This window comes from Haematobia irritans, chromosome 5, assembly GCF_050003625.1.
Source record: "Haematobia irritans isolate KBUSLIRL chromosome 5, ASM5000362v1, whole genome shotgun sequence".
NCBI classification, from domain to species: domain Eukaryota; kingdom Metazoa; phylum Arthropoda; class Insecta; order Diptera; family Muscidae; genus Haematobia; species Haematobia irritans.
The window spans coordinates 7,487,282-7,507,422 of record NC_134401.1 but is presented as its reverse complement, the minus strand read 5'-3'; the positions used below and the strand labels follow the sequence as shown (position 1 = coordinate 7,507,422).

Sequence of the window (20,141 nt, the reverse complement as noted above, 5' to 3'; positions counted from 1 at the left end):
TATGGCTGAGCTGTGGTTTGTGATATGATGTAAAATAAAAATTGTTGTGGTTTCATCGAGACTTTGGATGGTGGATTTCGGTATAGATCAGATTAAAACAGTTCAATGATCAAATTTAACCAGTTATGATATTGTTTAACCTATGAATGGGTTTTATTAAGAAACTTTAACCCTTTGTAATGTCATTAGGAGAGTCTATATGAAACCAAGACGTGTTACTAGAGTTATTGAAAATTTGAAGTAGATGTGGTGAGTTTAGTTTTAGTAGCTAAGATCTCTGGAATGGTTTTGAGACAACGATCGGAAATATATGACATTTGTCATAACTCATTATTTTCGTTTGGTAATTGAGCAAAATTTCTATAAGCTATCCGGAACATCGATACGTTCTATCCTGAATATTTCATCTGTTGGTATATAAAATTACGCTGTATTGGTTCGTTATAGCAGATTATTGTAAATAACTTGTAAAATAAGATTAAGATAACCGTAGCGATGAATGACTATAGACTATTAAAATAAAAACAGGTATATAAGACCAGGCCGTAACTTATGTACCATCCAACATGGATTCTATTCAGAACTTTGTGTTTTCAACAGATGGACAGACGACGCTAGATCGATTCAGAATTTCACCACGGCCCAGAATGGAGTCTTAGCCAACCATGTGTTACAAATGGAATGAGAAATTTAGTATAGAACCCATCCTTTTGGGGTAGGGACCACGGATGCCACTCGTGCCAAAAATAATCTACCAAAATTTGAATAGAATTTTATCAAAAATCTACCAAATTAAAAAAATTATTTTGAAGTTGTTGATCAAATTTTTGTGGTTAGTATAAAAAAAATTGTTTCGGTCGAAAGAAATTTCTATAGACAATATTGTCCAAAATTTTATTTCTATAGAAAATTTTGTCAAAATTTTATTTTGAAGGAAAAATTTGCAAAGATTTAATTTCTATAGAAAATTTTGCCAAAATTTTATTTTGAAGGAAAAATTTGTCAAGATTTTATTTCTATAGAAAATTTTGTCAAAATTTTATTTTGAAGGAAAAATTTGTCAAGATTTTATTTCTATAGAAAATTTTGTCAAAATTTTATTTTAAAGAAAGTTTTGCCAAAATTTTATTTCGGTAGAAAATTTTGTCAAGCTTTTTTTTTGTCAAAATTTTATTTCTATAGAAAATTTTGTCAAAATTTTATTTCTAAAGAAAATTTTGTTAAAACTTTAATTCTATAGAAAATGTTGTCAAAATTTTATTTCCATAGAAAATTTTGTCAAAATGTTGTTTCTATAGAAAATTTGTCAAAATTTTATTTCTATAGAAAATGTTGTCAACATTTTATTTCTAAAGAAAATTTTGTTAAAATTTGATTTCTATAGAAAATTTTGTCAAAATTTGATTTCTATAGAAAATTTTGTCAAAATTTTATTTCTATAGAAAATTTTATTTCTATAGAAAATTTTGTTAAAACTTTAATTCTATAGAAAATTTTATTTCTATAGACAATATTGTCAAAATTTTAATTCTATAGAAAATTTTGTTAAAACTTTAATTCTATAGAAAATTTTGTCAAAATTTTATTTCTATAGACAATTTTGTCAAAATTTTATTTCTATAGAATTTTGTCAAAATTTTATTTCTATAGAAAATTTTGTCAAAATTTTATTTCTATAGAAAATTTTGTCAAAATTTTATTTTAAAGAAAGTTTTGCCAAAATTTTATTTCGGTAGAAAATTTTGTCAAAATTTTATTTCTATAGAAAAATTTTTCAAAATTTTAATTCTAAAGAAAATTTTGTTAAAACTTTAATTCTATAGAAAATGTTGTCAAAATTTTATTTCTATAGAAAATTTTGTCAAGCTTTTTTTGTCAAAATTTTATTTCTATAGAAAATGTTGTCAAAATTTTATTTCTAAAGAAAATTTTGTTATAACTTTAATTCTATAGAAAATTTTGTCAAAATTTGATTTCCATAGAAAATTTTGTCAAAATGTTATTTTATAGAAAATTTGTCAAAATTTTATTTCTATAGAAAATGTTGTCAACATTTTATTTCTAAAGAAAATTTTGTTAAAACTTTAATTCTATAGAAAATTTTGTCAAAATTTGATTTCTATAGAAAATTTTGTCAAAATTTTATTTCTATAGAAAATTTTGTCAAAATTTTATTTCTATGGAAAATTTTGTTAAAACTTTAATTCTATAGAAAATTTTGTCAAAATTTTATTTCTATAGAAAATTTTGTCAAAATTTTATTTCTAAAGAAAATTTTGTTAAAACTTTAATTCTATAGAAAATTTTGTCAAAATTTTATTTCTATAGAAAATTTTGTCAAAATTTTATTTCTATAGAAAATTTTGTCAAAATTTTATTTCCGTAGGAAATTTTGTCGAAATTTTATTTCTATAGAAAATTTTGTCAAAATTTTATTTTTATAGAAAATGTTAGTACCTCTTAATTAGAGAGATTTATACTGAGGAGGAGCTTTTCTTAAGACCGATCTTTTCTTAAGACCGATCATTTTTGATGTGGTTCCATGTGAAGTTATTGCAATCTGTACTCACAGTAATGAGAGATTTCTGTCCGGAATCATTGGATTTATATTGAAATTCGACTAAAATAGATTTCAACCTATTTTAATTTTTTTTGTATTGATTGTGTTTATATTCTAGTTTACCAGTTTGTTTGTATCTTTTTTTTTTGGAGTAGGATAAAGTTGAAGTTGTTCGAGTGTCTGATGCTTGGCTTTTGGGTCTAACCGTCTGGCAATAGACGATGATAAAAACCCGTTTTCTTCGCTGCTATGGATTATTATGAAACTCTTTTTGGCTTCACAACAAACACAACAAAAAGTAGAAGACAGTAGAAGCAGAGATGCAGCGAGCACCGATGATGCTATGGATATTTGATGACGAAACAGAAAATCTTTTTTTGTGCAGCAACAAGAAATGCACCCAAAACTAGAGGGGGCAGTAGGAACAACAACAAAACTACCACCACTTGATTTGTTAGCAACTGTTGCTGGACAAAAATTATCTACTGTGCTTACCTGTCCTTCACTTCTCCCCCTCTCTAAACTAAACAAAATAAACCGAAAGGTGTTAAAATAACCACGCGATGCATTTATAAGTGCACCATAAGGAATATGGAATTTCATTAAAAGAAATCATTTTTTTTTAAGTTGATTCAATTTCGGCTCATCTTCATTCACCACTATCTCAACGCCACACATTATTCAAGAAAACAACAACAAACAACACCATGGAACCACGAATAAAGCCACAAAACAAAAACTTAGAAGTTCAACATCCAGAGATTTTTCTCCGTTTTTCTTTAATACTGTTAAGTATATTTAATATTTAATAATATTTTCTATTATATTTAATAATAGTTTACGAAAGAAACAGAAATTTGTTTGTTTTTTATTTAAATTCTTGTTTTGTTCGAATTTTTCTTATATTTATTGGCTAACATTCACTCACTTTTTTATTCTTTTTCGATTTTATCTCCAAACATAGACACTCACAATACAAAACTTCCAAAATTCTTTTAGAACTTCAAAATACGATAGGTTTAGGGTATTTTGCAATTTTTGCGATTGGCTTTCAACAACATATGATTTGTTTAATCCCCAGAATAAAACCGCACCGCTTCATACCATTACCACCACCATTACTAACTGTGTAGTAGTTTTGTTATTAAATGATTAATTTTGTTTAACGACGATAACCGATTATCCGAACACCAAGAAAAAAAAAACACGCGCAAATCATCCGCAACACCGTTCCACGACCAAACTTCACGAAAAAATGAAAATATCAGCAAAGTCGAATGGGACTCTCATGCTGGCTGCTGTTACGGCTACAAACATACATCAACACACTTGTATACATACAAGTAGATGGATACACGCAACACAAACAACAACTACAAAATTCTCCCAAACTCCCTACACAAAAAACCCCAAAACATGGTAACAATAGCAGCAAAGCGAATAGACCCCACTAAAACAAAAACAATAAAATGTTTGTTGTCGTTCTCTTCTCTCGCTCTCTAAGCTTCTCTTTCAGAAGAATTTTATTTTCTGACCAGTGTTGCCAGGCTGGGTGGGCAACACTAAGGTCAACTAAAGTTCCTAATTGTAAACAAGTATTAATTGGCATTACTTTCGTATCCTTTTGAAAAGGCATTTTCTGTTGAAAAGACATTTTCAAAGTTCAATATGATTAAAATATTTACTTCCAACAATTTGTACACTGCAACTGCAGAAAATTTGGAAATGTTTAACTTGGCGAATAATGCATATATTTCCTGAATTTTATTTTCCTACTTTATAAACCGAATTATCACTTATATATTTCTTAATTAATTTGATTTAAACAACCTGTTATACATATTGTGTTATCATTTTTTTACATTGATTTTTTTTAAGTGTATCACTACAGCACGTTCTTTTCACAAAATTTGTAAAACCATTTTGCTACTATTTACATTTCTAAACTTTTTTCTTGCAGTTTTTTTTTTTGAGGTTTAGAACTATTTAGGTTTATTCCTAATATTTGGGGAAATGTTCACCAAATACCTGGCAACACTGTTTCTCACGAAAGCCCTTTGTTTATATACAATGTTGCTGGGACATGTTTCTTGTAAAACATACATTTTGTGATGATATACAAAATGGTTGCAATTATCGAAATGTTTATCGGAAATTATTCACATTCTGACTATGGGTAGGTACTATGTTCGGTTTTCGAGTTGAAAACCACTTTATTTTCGCGATTACTTTTCCTTAAATAACCAAAATTATAAATGAAAACAAACTTATTCCTGTAAAGTCTTGCCGAAATCTAGAGGAACAAGAAACTACGCATCAATTGAGTTAATTTGACCACGAAAATTTCAACGCGAAAAGCGAACATAGTACTTACCTTATAAACGAAATAGCCACTTTTGACATATGAAATCTAATTTTTGTATGAAAAATTAAATTTCAAATGGCGGAAAAGGGAGATTTCATTCATCTGCTTAGTCCCCTAGAATGAAGGGGACCCATTTAAGTCTGCGGCGGCTGACACTCAATTTTGGACACCGACGGTTAAGCCGATGCAAATGTGTCTGATAAATGGTCTATTACTAAATTTCAAACTAATGGTGTTTTCTTTTCTGAAAAACGTCCTTTGCCTTCATTTTGCCTGCACAAAATGCGCATTTTTAAAATGTTGCCAGCAACCAAAAAAAATGATTTTATTTCAGCGGGCAGAAATGAATTCAAAGAAGCAAACAGGGCAACCGCAGCACTCTCCTTTGTCGACAGAGCTGAAAACGCCCCCAATTTACTCTATGCGTGGTACCATTTTCACAACATAATTCGCCTGTTTTTAGAAAAGAATCTCAAAAGTAAATTTTCCGGGCTAAAATCAAAAAAGTGCGCATTTGTTATAAAAACATAAAACAGAACCAATAAATCCAATTCTCAAATCAAATTTAAATTTTATTTATAACTTTTGTTTGCTAAGTTATTTTAGAATTGAACAGTATTGAATTTGTTTGAATTGAAAGTTCGTCAACTTTTTGCCTAATATGCATACGTGACTTTTGTCGTGTAACTCAAACAATAGTAGTTCCCACATTTTAACTTTTTTTGACAATATCATATAACGTACGCACGCAGCATGGTATGTATTTCCACCTTAAGGCCGGTACTATGTTCATTCTTGCGAAAAATTTTTATGGAAACCATTATTTCGCACATAGAAAGCGACGTTTTTTTAGGTAGCTTGGAGCGCTATTTCACAGGGAGCGATATTGGATTAAGTTGGTGGTGTTGCTTGTTTTTACAAAATAACATTTTATTTTGCCTTGGGCAATTGATCTGCTATTCCTTTGATCCTTTGTATAGTTTCGGAACAAAAATATGGTCCGTGTTTGATTTATAAACCCGCACAAATAGTTTTTAATAAATAAATTATTTCTTAATTCACATTGCAAATGGCGCCGTGCTATAAACGTCAGTTTTTCAACACGAAAAAACAAAGTATCACAAATGGAAAAAATTTCGCAAATTTTTCGCATTTTTTGGTTTTGTATGGAGTTTCAACGCGAAAACCGAACAGAGTACCGGCCTTTAAGAATTACAACATTTTCAAAATTTGGATACAAAAAATAAAAAAATTTTGTTAAAGCTTTCTGATCAAGGACATCACATAATATTATGGATTAGTAATAAGTTAAAAATAGCACCACAATATGAACACAATGAGGGGAAAAGTAGTGTGACATTAGAATATTTTCCCAGAAACGCCCACCGATTATCGCTAGGGTTGTATTTACCATATAATTTGGCGATATCCGTCGCTGATTTATGTCACATATTTCGAGCGTTCGCTATTAAAACGCCATTCGCACTATAAAAATCGCATTTTTGCATTTGAGATCTCGATTTTCTATGGAAATACGGTTGTCATTGCTTGAAAAGGTGAGCATTCTAGTATAGCGTGGTCGTTGTATAGAAAATGTTTCGCCTGCCGACAGACGCTATGAATTTGTTGACGTTCCTTGTTGTTCTCTTGTATTCGTATTTAACGATTTCATGCACATGAAATCGATAACAACAACATCGTGCTATTTTTCCTTCTCTAGAAAATAGCCGACAAGTACTTATCGGCAACTTTGTAGTCTAGAGTGGCACGTGTTTACATTTTCCTATAGAGAACATCCTGCTTTATTTGTTTTTTGTATTAAAATAATAATCGCCAAAAAATATGGAGGAGGAAGGACCTCAAGAAGCAACAATTGATTTTGTCCCAGCTATTTGTTTTGTGCCTCGTGGCATTGCCAAAGAAAAACCTGACAAAATCGTACTTACCCAAGAAGAATTGGCAAGAGTCATTAAAGACACAAAAGATCGTTTGGATAGTGAGGGCGAAGATGATGACGACGATGAAGAGGGTGACAATGAAGAACAAAACGATATGGATGTTGATGAGGAGAACGATGACGAGCCTACAGTTCGTAATGCCAATGATGAATTTGGGTTCGACCAATACGATACTGAAGGCACTGACCGTGTAGTTGATATTGGAAATATTGTGGATGCAGATCATCAATTACCAGATGAAGACGACGACTCTGAGGCCGAAGATGAGATAATAAAACCAACTGACAATTTATTGCTTGTAGGTCATGTTCAAGACGATGCCGCAAGTATGGAAGTATGGATTTTCAACGAAGAAGAGGAAAGTTTGTATACACATCATGATTTCTTGCTTCCGAGTTTTCCTTTATGCATTGAATGGATGAATCATGACCCGGGTAGCGACAAAGCTGGAAATATGTGTGCTATAGGATGTATGGATCCCGTCATTACTGTCTGGGACTTGGATATACAAGACTCCATTGAGCCCACCTTTAAATTGGGCTCCAAAGGAAGCCGCAAAAAGAATAAAGAGGCCTATGGCCACACAGATGCTGTCTTAGATTTATCCTGGAATCGTCATTATGAACACATTCTGGCTTCAGGATCTGTAGATCAAACACTGATACTATGGGATATGGATGAAGGCCAACCCCATACAACGATTACAGCATTTGAAGAGAAAGTCCACAGCATTGAATTCCATCCTGAAGAGGCTCAAAGTATTTTGACCGGCAGTGCAGATGGAGTGGTGCGTTTATTCGATTGTCGAGATCCAGAATTTGTAAATGCCTCTTTTATTAAATGGCAAACACCGGGAGAGGTTGAAAAAGTTTTATGGAACAGTTCAGATGCAAATTACTTTATGGTTGGTTCTAATGATGGCTCTTTGCACTATGCCGACAAAAGGCAAGCGAAAAAACTATTGTGGTCATTTAAAGCCCACGAAGAAGAAATATCAGGCATATGCTTTAACTCTCAGGTGAAAAACTTATTGGTGACAACATCAACAGAAGGTTATTTGAAAATATGGAACTTCAATACATCGGAGATAAAACCAGTATACTCTCATGACTTTAAAATGGGACGTTTGCAGTGTATGAAACAATGTCCCGAGGACCCTTTTACACTGGCCTTTGGTGGCGAAAAACCACCAAGGTGTAGAGTGTACAACATTAAGAATTTTGCAGGCGTACGTCAAGTATTTGGTTTGGGCGATGAAAACCAAGAGTAGTCGTAGCATACCTATAACGCAGGCGTTTTTGGAGTCATTTCATTATTTATGAATTACATTTTTACAAAACTTTTGTATAAAGTAATTAATATTTTTATAAATTTTTTGATAGATAATAAATATATTTTATAATTAGGATTTTTAATGTTACACTATGGTCTCATATTTGTATTATTGTTCTAATACGAGAAATTGGTAAGTGAATGTCTTTATCAAAAATTATTCTCAAGGGCTCCTTGAGATATCTCTTTTTGGGTCGAAAGTCAATTAGTTTTCGAATTTTTAATATATGTATTAAGCAAGTATATAAAGCAGTAAGTTCGGCCGGACCGAATCTTAAATACCCACCAGCATGAATCAAATATTATAGTTTCCTGTAAAAACTTCAGGGGGATTTTATGACAAGCAGATCAGTTCAACCAGTACACTTCCCGAAGATAAATTCAATGATTTTACCTATGAAGACTAGATCAGATTCTGGATTTATAAGAACCATATTTGTTTGAGTTCTAGAGGAATCATAAACGTCGTGTGCAAGAAAACGATGAAATAACGCCTTGATTTTTACCCCCATTATTTAAATGATTACCAGAAGTAAAATCTGGAAACTATAATTTAGTTTCAAGCAATTTTCATTATCAGTGCACATGGACCGATATTCACCATTTTCGGCACACCTCTTTATGTTCCTAAAATACTTCTAGATTTAAAATTTCATGTAAATTTGATAAAAACTATGGTTTCTAAAAGCCCAAGAAGTAAAATCGGGAGATCGGTCTATTTGGGAGATAAACCAAAACATGGACCAATACACGCCATTTTCGGCTCTCATATTTAAGGTACTAAAATACCTCTAGATTTCTAATTTCAGGCAAATTGGATAAAAACTACTGATTTTATACGCCCAAGAAATAAAAACTGGAGATCGGTCTATATGGGAGCTATACCAAAACATGGACCGATACTCACCATTTTCGGCACACCTCTTTATTGTTCTAAAATACCTCTAGATTTCCAATTTCAGGCAAATTGGATAAAAACTACGGATTATATAAACCCAATACCCCATTTCGGGAGATCGGTCTATATGGGGGATATACCAAAACCTGGACCGATACTCACCAATTTTAGCACACCTCTTTATGGTCCTAAAATAGCTCTAGATTTCAAATGTAAATTGGATAATAACTACGGATTCTAGAAGCCCAAGAAATCGATCTATAAGGGGGCTATACCTAAACATCACCCGATAGTCACCATTTTTGGCACATCTGTTTATGGTGCTAAAATATCTCTAGATTTCCAATTTCAGGCGAATTGGATAGAAACTAAGGTTTCGATAAGCACAATAGCCCAAATCGGGAGGTCGGTCTATATGGGGGCTATACCAAAACATGGACCGATACTCACCATTTTTGGCACACCTCTTTGTGGTCCTAAAATACCTCTAGATTTCCAATTTCAGGCAAATTGGATAGAAACTAAGGTTTCTATAAGCCCAATAACCCAAAGCGGGAGGTCGGTTTATATGGGGGCTATATCAAAACTTGGACCGATATAGCCCATCTTCGAACTTGACCTGCCTGCAGACAAAAGACGAGTTTGTGCGAAAGCTTTATTATTGAAGACTGTAGCGTGATTAAAACAGGCACACAGACAGACGGACATGGCTATATCGTCTTAGAATTTCTCCCTGATCAAAAATATATAAACTTTATATAGTCGGAAATCGATATTTTGATGTATTATAAACGGAGTGACAAACTTATTATACCCCCGTCACCATTCTATGGTGGTGGGTATAAAAATGGCATCATATTGGATTATAGTGGACTTGATTGCCTGGTGATAAATTGGCTACGATCGGATAAAAATGTCTACTTACTTGTGTACATTTTATGAGTATAAAGTCCTCTATTAAAATTTCTGCATTTTCTATTGCAAAAACTCTGTGATTACAATTTTTTAAATTTTAAATTCCGGTAAGCACTTCTGGCTGAATTTTTGTTTGCACATCAAGAACATTGTTTAGACACGTATTTCTTATGGGAGCAAAACGAAAATTCCGTGAAATGCATATGACAAAACTGCTTTATTGGCCTTGCGGAAGATGGTGTTATCGATTGGCAAATACATATATTTCCAGGCACACAAAATGTTTACCGGTCCTAGTAGGAATCTCTAACGCAAATTCCGCTACCCATAAGAAATGCGTTGATATTTTTACTAACGAAGATTCCGAGAGCCGTTGTTATCGGTCGCTTCCCACTTTTCTCTTAAACCCGGTAAACACTTCTGACTGAATTTTTGTTTGCATATCAAGAACACAGTTTAGCCATGTATTTCTTATGGGAGTGAAATCAGAATTCCGTGAAATGTATATGACAAAACTGCTTTATTGGCCTTGCGGGACGCGGTGTTATCGATTATTTACATTTTGTGGCAAATATATATATATATATTTGCACACACATAAAATGTTTACCGGGCCTAGTATGAACCTCGTTACCTTTAAGAAATGCGTTGATATGTTTGCTATCGAAAATTCAAAGAGCTCTTGTTATCGATTGCTTATATTTTTCTTCCATGAGAAATTCAAGGTAAAACTGTTTTATTGACATGCTATAGGATTTTTGCAGGATTTTTTTTTTTTGCATTTAAGGCCGGTATACAATTCTATCGAAATTTCCGCTAAAGGCCGGTATGCACCTCTAGCGAAATTTTCGGTAGCAAAAATTTATTTAAGTCTACAACAAAAAAAAAACAGGGCTGTGTACACAAATTTTAAACCAGCTAATCGCTTTTAAAAATTGTTAATATATGTTCCAAATATTCCTCAAATAAATTGTTTATTATTTACAGACCTTTTAAAACTTTTACGCACACAATGATTGTAATAAATTAAATGTTTGCTGCCAAAATATGCTTTTGACAACCTTGTTATTTTCTTTAGAGGTGCGTACCAGCTTACGAAATTGAACGCTACCGAAAATTTCGTTAGCATAAATAGCAATGCATTTCTTATGGGAATGAAATTTTTCGCTAGAGGTGCATATCGGCCTTAAACATTAGAAATGTATTGCTATATTTGCTAACGAAAATTCCATGAAGCGTTGTTATCGATTGTTTACATTTTGCTCCATTAAGAAATACCCCAGCATTGCATGAAAATTTTGTTTTTTTTTTTTAACTCTGAGTGTACCCTGAGAAATAACCGTGAAAACGGTATTATTGCTATTATTGGCACGTAACTGCATTTTCGGCCACACATACGCAGTCATTTAACGTCAAATTAGGGACGCAATGTAAGCCACCTTTATGATGTGCGGCATTCCTATAGAAATGAAAAACGCTCCAATACAAAGTAGTTCTTCGCGGGTAACAGTCGAAAGTCAAACAGTCGAAAGACGCGGTGAAAGAAGTTTCAAACATATTTAAGACTTAAAACTTTTTGATTTAAATAAATTTAAAACCACTTTACTAGTTCAATAAAAAAAATCTCCAAAATGCATTCTGCTTTGAATAATACAAAAATCGACGAGAATGAATTCCAAGACGTTGGCAAAGTGATGGTGGCCACCAATGGAATTTTTGCAATAAAATGTATACACTGCAAAAACAACAACAACACATTCACCAGATGGCAATGTTTTATGAGACATGTTCATCAATTGCATGGAGATCAAATCAAATTCCAAGCGAATGCCGATTTAATGGTATATTCTGTGGAGGAGCTTGTAAACCGAACCACTTGTGAGGTATATGAGAGCGAGGAGTCTGGAGTAGCTGAGGATGATTTAAAATCGTCGGACGAGGATGATGCAGACGATGATATTATAGAGAGAAGATCAAAGGCCTTTAAGTCGATGTTGAGTCAAGGTCATGGAAAAGGTAGGCCTAGTAGTGATAAGAGTCACAGCAAGAAAGTTGGAGCTTTGGCAAATATGTCGATATTGAATGCCTTAGAGGATTGTGATATTTCACTAAATTTGGTCGAAAATTTAGATAAAACTCTAGTGAATGATAGTGATTCAAAAGAAAATGAAGAAAGTGTTGAGAAAAGTAAACCCAAAGAAAATGAAGAAGATCACCATATGGACAAAGAAGGCGATGAATCTTGTATGGATACCACATTGTTAAAACGTATAGCATTAGAATGCGGCTTGGATGGCACAGAAGAAGCAAACACAAAAGAATGTTATGATGTTACCCATGAAGAAAATAAAAAGCAGGTAGAAAATTTATCGAATGATGAAACTAGCGACCAAAATGTGACCCTTACCGAAGACAACAAAGTCGAGACATTAAATACCTTAAGTAATTCTAATAAATGCCAAGGCCTGAAAAACCTTTTGAGTGGCTTGGAAGATTTGGAAGATGTTGACGATTTATTGGATAATATTGATGATAGTGTAATGCATGAGAAGGACGAAAATAACTTAATTTTAGATACACACGATACCACTGAGAACCACAAAGATCAGGCAAAGGATAATACCTTGGACATAAAAGGGAATGCAGAAAATTCATCTAAAGCGATAGACGAAAAATCGAAATATCTAAAAAGAAAATCTATTTTGGAATTACAACTAATGGCTGATTTAGATTTAGATGACATAGATATTGATGATTGTTTGGAGAAAACCTATATAGAAGGCAATGAAACAGGTAAGAAGGAGGAAAAGGAGAAAAGTGATAAATTTACCATTTCACCGAAAACGCCAAAAGCAAGGAACAAGTGTGAACAAGGCAAGAAATTTCATACTCCATCGCCCAAAAATAAAGTAGCGATATCCGAAGCTATTAAAGAAAGCACTGTCGTTACGACGCCTACTTCAAAGACAGGAAACAAAAAGACCCCTAAAACTTCTCCGTTTGTTGTTCCCCTACCTACAAAATCCCCTAAAACCGAAGCAAATCACAATAAAATGGCAAAAATGCGCAGCAGTCCTCAAACAAGGAACAACTCCAAAGATGACACTCTTGGTAAAGAGGTAAATCCAATAAAAACCCAAACCATAGGCCCTACAACATTGAAATCACCATCAGTCAATATAAGACGAACCAAGGATGGGGAAAATAAATCACCAAAATTATATACGTTATCTCCGAAATCTACGAGAACAGCAAATGCAATTGACATTTTAGCGACGCCAAAATCAAAGAAATGCAGGAAATCATCAGAGAATCATGAAAAGGCCTTAGCCATAGAAGAAAAGGAATTGGTGGAAACTGAGAAATTTGAACAAGGCATAACTGAGGATAAATCATCCACTATGATGTGTTCAAATATGGAAAAAGATGTCAGTAAAGAGGATAGCATTCCAAATTCTCTACAAACTTTGCTTAACAAGGATTTGGATAATGAAGAGGATCTGGATATGTTAATAAATCAATTGGAAACTTCTACATCATCCGCAGAATGTGAGAGTGTACTAAACAAAACGCTTGTAGAGGATGAGTCTCCGCAGAATGTAAGTAATGGAGAAGAAAAGCTAGAGAACATTCTAGAAGCAACAGAAAAGAAGCATTGTAGTAATAATTTGGCATCAGTTGAGGAAGACGTCTGTATGGATGAGGATATGGCCATATTTGACAGATTTGTGGGTCGTATGTCAATGGATACCGCTGAAAGAAGAAATGAAGACAACCAAGATATTAACGGAGGCGAAAAGGAGTCTGCAATAAATGGAGATCATGCTATAAAAAATATAGAGAAAGTAGAGGAAAATTTTAACGAGATGACGGAGAAGGAAGATGAAGAAGTATTACAACAGAAAACTGAAGATAATGATCATGAAAAGACAGAAACCGAAAAAGAAGCCACTATTGTGAATCAAGAACGTTGTGAGTCCCCCAAAGATAAGATCGTCAGCTGCGGAAATGTAAGTGCTGACACAAAAGATGAAGACATGGATGATTTTGAAAACCTATTAAACGACGATCTATCGAAAGCTCTCCAACTAGCTTTGGGTGAAGAAGATGGTGGTTTATTGGAATTGGAAGGAAATGACAATGACTCAAAAAACCACAACATTATGGAAAACTGTTCTGGAACTGAAGATCCCAAAGATAATATTAAACAATCTAAAAATATGATTGGTTGCTCCCAAAAAAACATCCAATCACCAGAACACAAAACTGGTAAAGAACAACAGAAAAAAGGCAACCAAGCAAAAATACCTATTGAGGAACCCAAGTATCAAGGAAAGTTTAAAAAAACTAATCAAAAAGCCAGAAGCTTGTTAGCAAAACCCATAAAAAGTTCTGAACCGATAATTAATAACTTATCTATATTAAAGGAAGCGAATAAAATCCAACCAATATTGTCAGAATTAAAAAACCAAATTATCGAAAAATCTCCCAAAAAACTAAATGGTAATGCACAGAAATCTTTAGTGCCCCAAAATGCTAAGCAACAACAACAGGAGAATATACCATTGGAAAAATCATTGATTAAAAGAACTGCACCAGCAGCCAAATGTTTTGTCGAAACCAATAGAGGAGAAAGGACACCATTAAAAGTCGAAGATGTGTTTTTGAAGCAAAGTCCTAAAAATCTGGGAAATATTGGCAATATATGTACACCAAAAACTTCGAACCATAAAAATAATTTCAATAGTCAAGAAAAGTCTAATGGAAAACAAAACCGCTCTTTAACACCCAAAACACCAGAGGAAAATGTTAGCAGAGTATCTCCCTCAACATGTAAATTAAATTTAGTCAAAACAAAACTCATAAAAACTCCCACAACTAGAAAACAGGCATCTCCTACAAACTTGGAGAAGGAAAAATGCTCACCTGATAATAAAATTAGTGGGAGTTCAAACTTTGTTACTCCCCAAAATACTCGAAATTTATCCATAAAGATCAATCGCTGTAATCCTACACAGGGAAGAGATCAAAGAGAAAATAAATCCTTCACTACTACCCAAGTCAGTCCTAGTAATATCAAAACTCCACAATCTTCTTTCAAACTACAAGTAACACCTGAAAATAGTCCATTATATGACAAAAACGCACCTCAACAATTCCAGCATGTCAATAAAAAATCACCTTCACTTACCGCGAGTCATCAGAATTGGGCGGAAAGTTTAAAACTACCTAAAGGCATTACCGTATCGCTTGTACAAGATGTAGCCAAGGCTGTGCCAGCCACCCTTGAAGTAACACCTAGCCGATCCAATTATTGTAAACAAAATTTTACCGAAACAAGTCTATCGCAAGATCCAAAGTTAATATTGGCCACAACGAAACCATCAATGGAGTCCCTAATTAAGAATGTTCCATCTTCCATAACCATAACAAAAACGAATATATCATCATCCCCTTCTTCTCGTCTCAGATCACGTCAAGCCTCCATTGACATAGTAGATAATAATCCCATTGGTGCGTCAAAGACACCATTGAAACAATCTGGAAATTTGAATTACAACAGTTATGCTGTTGTTCGCTCGGAACGTAAGAAAAAAGTCATGCAACGTATGCGCCATGCTAAAAAGCAAATTTTCAAATCTATGGGTACAGACATATTGGGTCAAGTGAGGACAATAAAGTCACCGATTCCTAAAAAAGCCAAACCCTCAAGAAATCAAAATGACAATGTCAAAATGATGCCACAAATTAAGATAGAAGGTTTAACACCGTTAATGGATTCACAACAGGGAAAGATTGTATCATCTGAGAAATCACAATCTTTGCAACCATCTCCAAGTACTTTAATGGGTACCGATGAAGTTGTAGCTCCAGCACAAACTATAAATACTGCCTCAAAAAATTTGTCACAAAAAGCGAAAGAACCTGTTACGATGAAATCAAATGATAAAAATACTACAACAATATTGTCATCACCAAAAAAGGAAGGAGGTTACGCGAAATCAATTAGTAGAGGATCGGCTGCTAAAGCCTTTTCAATTTCTAACAAAAAACCACTGAAAAGACGTGCATCATCGACGCCTGCTTCTGACCCTGCCAAAAAGTCACTCATGTCCCCAGGCAAGGAAAAACAAGAGCTACCAACACAGCCATTAGAACAAAAGGAATCAACACAAACGGGACCCACCGATAAGGTGGCAAATTTACTCCAGGTATGTATGGCACTATTTGCTTCAATCGTGGTTGTTTCAAAACTCTATTCTGTATTAATTTCAGAGCGATTTAAAGCAAAATCACCTAAATGATGAAGATATGCCCATGGATGACAATTCTTGTGAAACATCAAATAATACCGAAGGAAATATGGATGATGAAAATATTTCCGAAAAGGATAACAAACAAAAAGAAGAAACCGAGGATTCAAATAATAAACAACTAACGGAAATGGAGGAAAAATGCGTAGCTAAAGGCAAGGAGGAGGCTCTGGAAAAGTCGCAAGGCACTAAAACCGTTAGTAATAATGAAGAAGCTATCTTAGATGAACTAATGGAACAAGTGGTAAGTGGATGGTTATACTGACAAACGTATTGCCTTTTTTATTGTTGATCTTTACTGTAATAATTTTAAATTTGAAGGAAGAAGAAAAAATACCAAATGAAAAATTCAAGGAAAACATGGCGGATAAACTAAAAACGAAATCTGAGGTAATAATTTATAGATAATAGTGGTTAAAGAAAATATAAAATAATATATATTTTCTCATTATGCAGAAATCAATTCCTATAATTGTACCCAAAGACTATAATGAGGAAAAGGATTTGGAATTGTTAGATCATGTTGGAGTAAGTTAAGATATTCTAATTTACAAAATAATATTTTCAATAAATTTTATTTCCTTTCTAGTTAAAAATTATTCAAATTGATGATATTGAAGATTTTCATACATTGGAAGAAATTGAAGAGATTCATGGTAAAGCTCAACAATTCGCCAATATTTGTAAAGAGTACAGTAAAGTGTTTAGTTCCAAGCAGGCTGAAAATGACGAATACTTTAAACAACTGCTGACTGAAATCAATCAAAAACTTAATGTCGATTTTGAATTATGCGATCTTAAACGTTTGGTCAATCTTATTGTTATGTGGTGTTCCCATGTTTACAGCAACAAACTTCCAGAGAAATCTCCTTCATTTGTAGTAACTAATAAATATCTACAAATGTTCCCTTATCTACCTAAATCGGTAAAACGCATATATTATTGTGAATTTTGTGATGAACACTTTACTACGGAAAATCGTTACTACAATCATCGCATAATTCATACTGGTGCATATTATCCCTTCGTCTGTCATCATTGCAATGCAGGTTTTACACGTATAAATGTTTTCAAAACTCACGAGTCAACTTGTAAAAACTCGAAAGAAATACAAGAAAAAGACGATGCAAATAAAGCTGAGGAGAAGACGACCCAAAAACCCACTCGACCATTGGCGGAAAGTGAACTGAAGAAATCACAAATAAGAAGCACTTATAACTGTGCAAAATGTACAATTTCCCTAAATACAGAAATCGAATTTAAAAATCACATGGATACTTGTTATCGCAGTCAGAAAAGGCAACCTAAAATGTCCACTCCAAGACCCAAGTCCAGACCTGATAATTGAAATAGAAGTAGAAAACTTGCCAGTCTTGAGGACCTTTTCATAGGTGTGTGGAAAATATACAATACCTATTGAAAAATAGGTTCGATCTTTACATGATTTATATCCGAAAGATATAACCATTTTATGATTGCATTGTGGAATCTTGTGGTTGTATTTACTAAGCTTATTGTATTATGGTTAACTAGTAATTGTTACTAATTATAGCATTTGATTTATTTCTAATAATTTTTATTAATTTTTTAATAAATGTTAAAAAAAAAATTAAAAACTTTATTACGACAATTGTCATTGGAATTCAGGATATTAGAAAGTTTTTTTTTAAAGGGAGCCGAAAAATAGATTTGGAAAATTTGCCAGAAATCGATTTTGTTTCATAATAATTTTTTTTGATAATTCGTTGTTGATGGAAAGTCAAAAGTTATCCTGAACAGGCCTGGAGGATGAAAAATACATTTTTCATTCTTAAAATTAGATTGTAACCCTCAAAAACGACAACAAATCATCACAGGTATCGAGATTATCCAAAGGAGTTTTTAATTCTATGAAAATTCTTGGCAAAACTTTTGTAAAAAAAACATATTTTTTTATTTATCTGTAGATTGACTTATTCTTAACTAGGATTTGTAATATTTTCCACGATTCCTGTGGGATGTATGAGAACAACATGCTCTCCCCTGAGGAAAATTTGCGGTAGATATCGTTTGATTTCTACCGTCTTACGATTTAAACTTTTCACCTCCTGTTTTGGCAATTTAATACCCAATTGCCGAAGCCTCTGGGAACAATCATGATTCTCAATTGGTAAAACTAAATTGTCTTCTGTGTATTTGTGTTTGCGTTGTATATAACATTCAAGAGCATCGACCAACAATAGATTCCAATGACGATCGAACATTTCTAAAGTACCTTCTATGTAGCCCTTTATGCCTTTTTCCTTTCTTACCATCACACGAATTCTTTGTCTTGTGGCGATATAATCATTTAGCGGCTTGAGAATACTATTGGCATCAGCCATTTGGCCCAACAAATTTCTTGTGTGCTTATTTTTTATTTTCACTTGAGTTTTAATGGCCATTTGATGTTCCTGAAAGCGGCGTTTGGTTTTGTCTTCTTCCACGAGGATTGTTTTCATTTCTTTGCTTGAGCCTGGTTTTGGTTGGTTGTTAGTTTTTGGCTTTTTTGCCACATCGCATATGCCCACTTTTTTCAATGCACTTTCAAAAGCAGCCATATTTTGGTAAACCACTTTTGGCTGTTTCTCAGTCACCTTCCAATTGCTTGCATACAAACAACGTAGGGGATTAAAAGTCTCACTTGCAATATTTAGCTCTGGGTCTTCGGAAACTTCCGCTTTCGTGTTTTGTAATTCATATTCAGTAGTTGGTTCTTCATATGCCTTCGTCGTATCATCGTCTTTTCGGGTATTTGATTCAATTTTGAAATAAAAATTAAAATATTCAAATAATCACTAGCCACAATAGCCGGGATTGGTATCAGCTGATTTATGCTATAATTATTTTATACAATCCAATGTTGCCAAGCTATAGAAAAAGTCTTACATCTACTTCAAATTCATGGTACGCGGTACGTCAGCTTTATATACTTAAAGGTTGTGTCTTTCAATAAGGTGAGTACTATGTTCGGTTTTCGAGTTGAAAATCACTTTATTTTCGCGATTACTTTTTTTGAAATAATCAAAATTATAAATGAAAACAAACATATTCCTATAATGTCTTGCCAAAATTTAGAGGAACAAGAAACTGTGCATCAATTGAGTTAATTTGTCTGCTATATATTGAACTGTTTTAATAAAGTAACCACGAAAATTTTAACTCGAAAAGCGAACATAGTACTTACCTATAGGCCGATCTCAATTTTTTAGAATGTTAAGGTGAGTACTATGTTCGGGTTTTCCACCAAAACACTATATTAAAAGTACAAATATATTTATGATTATATTTTGATCAAATCTAGCCAAATAAAGGATTAAAAAAGTCCAAGGCATTGATTGCAAATAATTTTATATTTCTAAATTAATTAATTAAAAAAAGTAACCGTGAAAACAAGCTGGTTGTCAGCTTGAAAACTGAACATAGTACTCAGCTTTAAGGGCAGTACTATAATCGCTTTTCGCTTTGAAATTTCAGAGGTTACTTTATTAAAATAGTGAGATTAAAAGCAGAATGTCTTTTTCATTTATCTAATTTTGATTGTTTTAGAAAAAGTAAGTGCTATGTTCTGTTTTCGAGTTGAAAATCATTTTATTTTCGCGATTACTTTTCCTTAAATAATCAAAATTATACATGCCAAAAACATATTCCTGTAAAGTCTTGGCGAAATTTAGAGGAACAAGAAACTGCACATCAATTGAGTTGATGTGTCTGATTTATATTGCACTGTTTTAATAAAGTAAAGGTGAGTATTAAGTTCGAGTTTAGCCGCTAAAATCGC

The 20,141-nt window shown here is 33.1% G+C and overlaps 4 protein-coding genes across 6 annotated transcripts in view; 2 read left to right on the top strand and 2 right to left on the bottom strand.

Annotated features, from left to right (window-relative positions):
• Positions 1–10,170, bottom strand: part of LOC142237787 (uncharacterized) — a 234,103-nt gene extending 223,933 nt beyond the window's left edge. Inside the window, exon 1 of one of the 3 annotated variants that reach the window (XM_075309198.1) lies at positions 10,039–10,170. The gene's annotated coding sequence lies outside the window, so the exon portion shown is untranslated. Of the gene's footprint in view, positions 1–3,488; positions 3,871–10,038 lie in introns of those variants that run through there. The other 2 variants (XM_075309199.1, XM_075309197.1) reach the window with 2 other exon arrangements.
• On the top strand, positions 6,654–8,303 carry nclb (PWP1 homolog no child left behind). The gene has a single exon (XM_075310774.1). It carries the CDS (start codon positions 6,768–6,770, stop codon positions 8,151–8,153), a length of 1,386 nt encoding a protein of 461 aa, XP_075166889.1. The 5' UTR covers positions 6,654–6,767; the 3' UTR covers positions 8,154–8,303.
• Positions 10,171–11,538: 1,368 nt separating the features above from the next.
• Positions 11,539–17,958, top strand: tef (teflon). Its single transcript, XM_075309759.1, has 5 exons — positions 11,539–16,240; positions 16,305–16,586; positions 16,664–16,732; positions 16,799–16,870; positions 16,932–17,958. The coding sequence occupies exons 1-5, from the start codon at positions 11,660–11,662 to the stop codon at positions 17,688–17,690; spliced, it is 5,763 nt and encodes a 1,920-aa protein (XP_075165874.1). The 5' UTR covers positions 11,539–11,659; the 3' UTR covers positions 17,691–17,958.
• A 293-nt stretch (positions 17,959–18,251) lies between these two features.
• Lsm11 (U6 snRNA-associated Sm-like protein LSm11) lies at positions 18,252–19,207 on the bottom strand. Its single transcript, XM_075309760.1, has one exon. It carries the CDS (start codon positions 18,919–18,921, stop codon positions 18,301–18,303), a length of 621 nt encoding a protein of 206 aa, XP_075165875.1. The 5' UTR covers positions 18,922–19,207; the 3' UTR covers positions 18,252–18,300.
• Between the last annotated feature and the right edge of the window lie 934 nt (positions 19,208–20,141).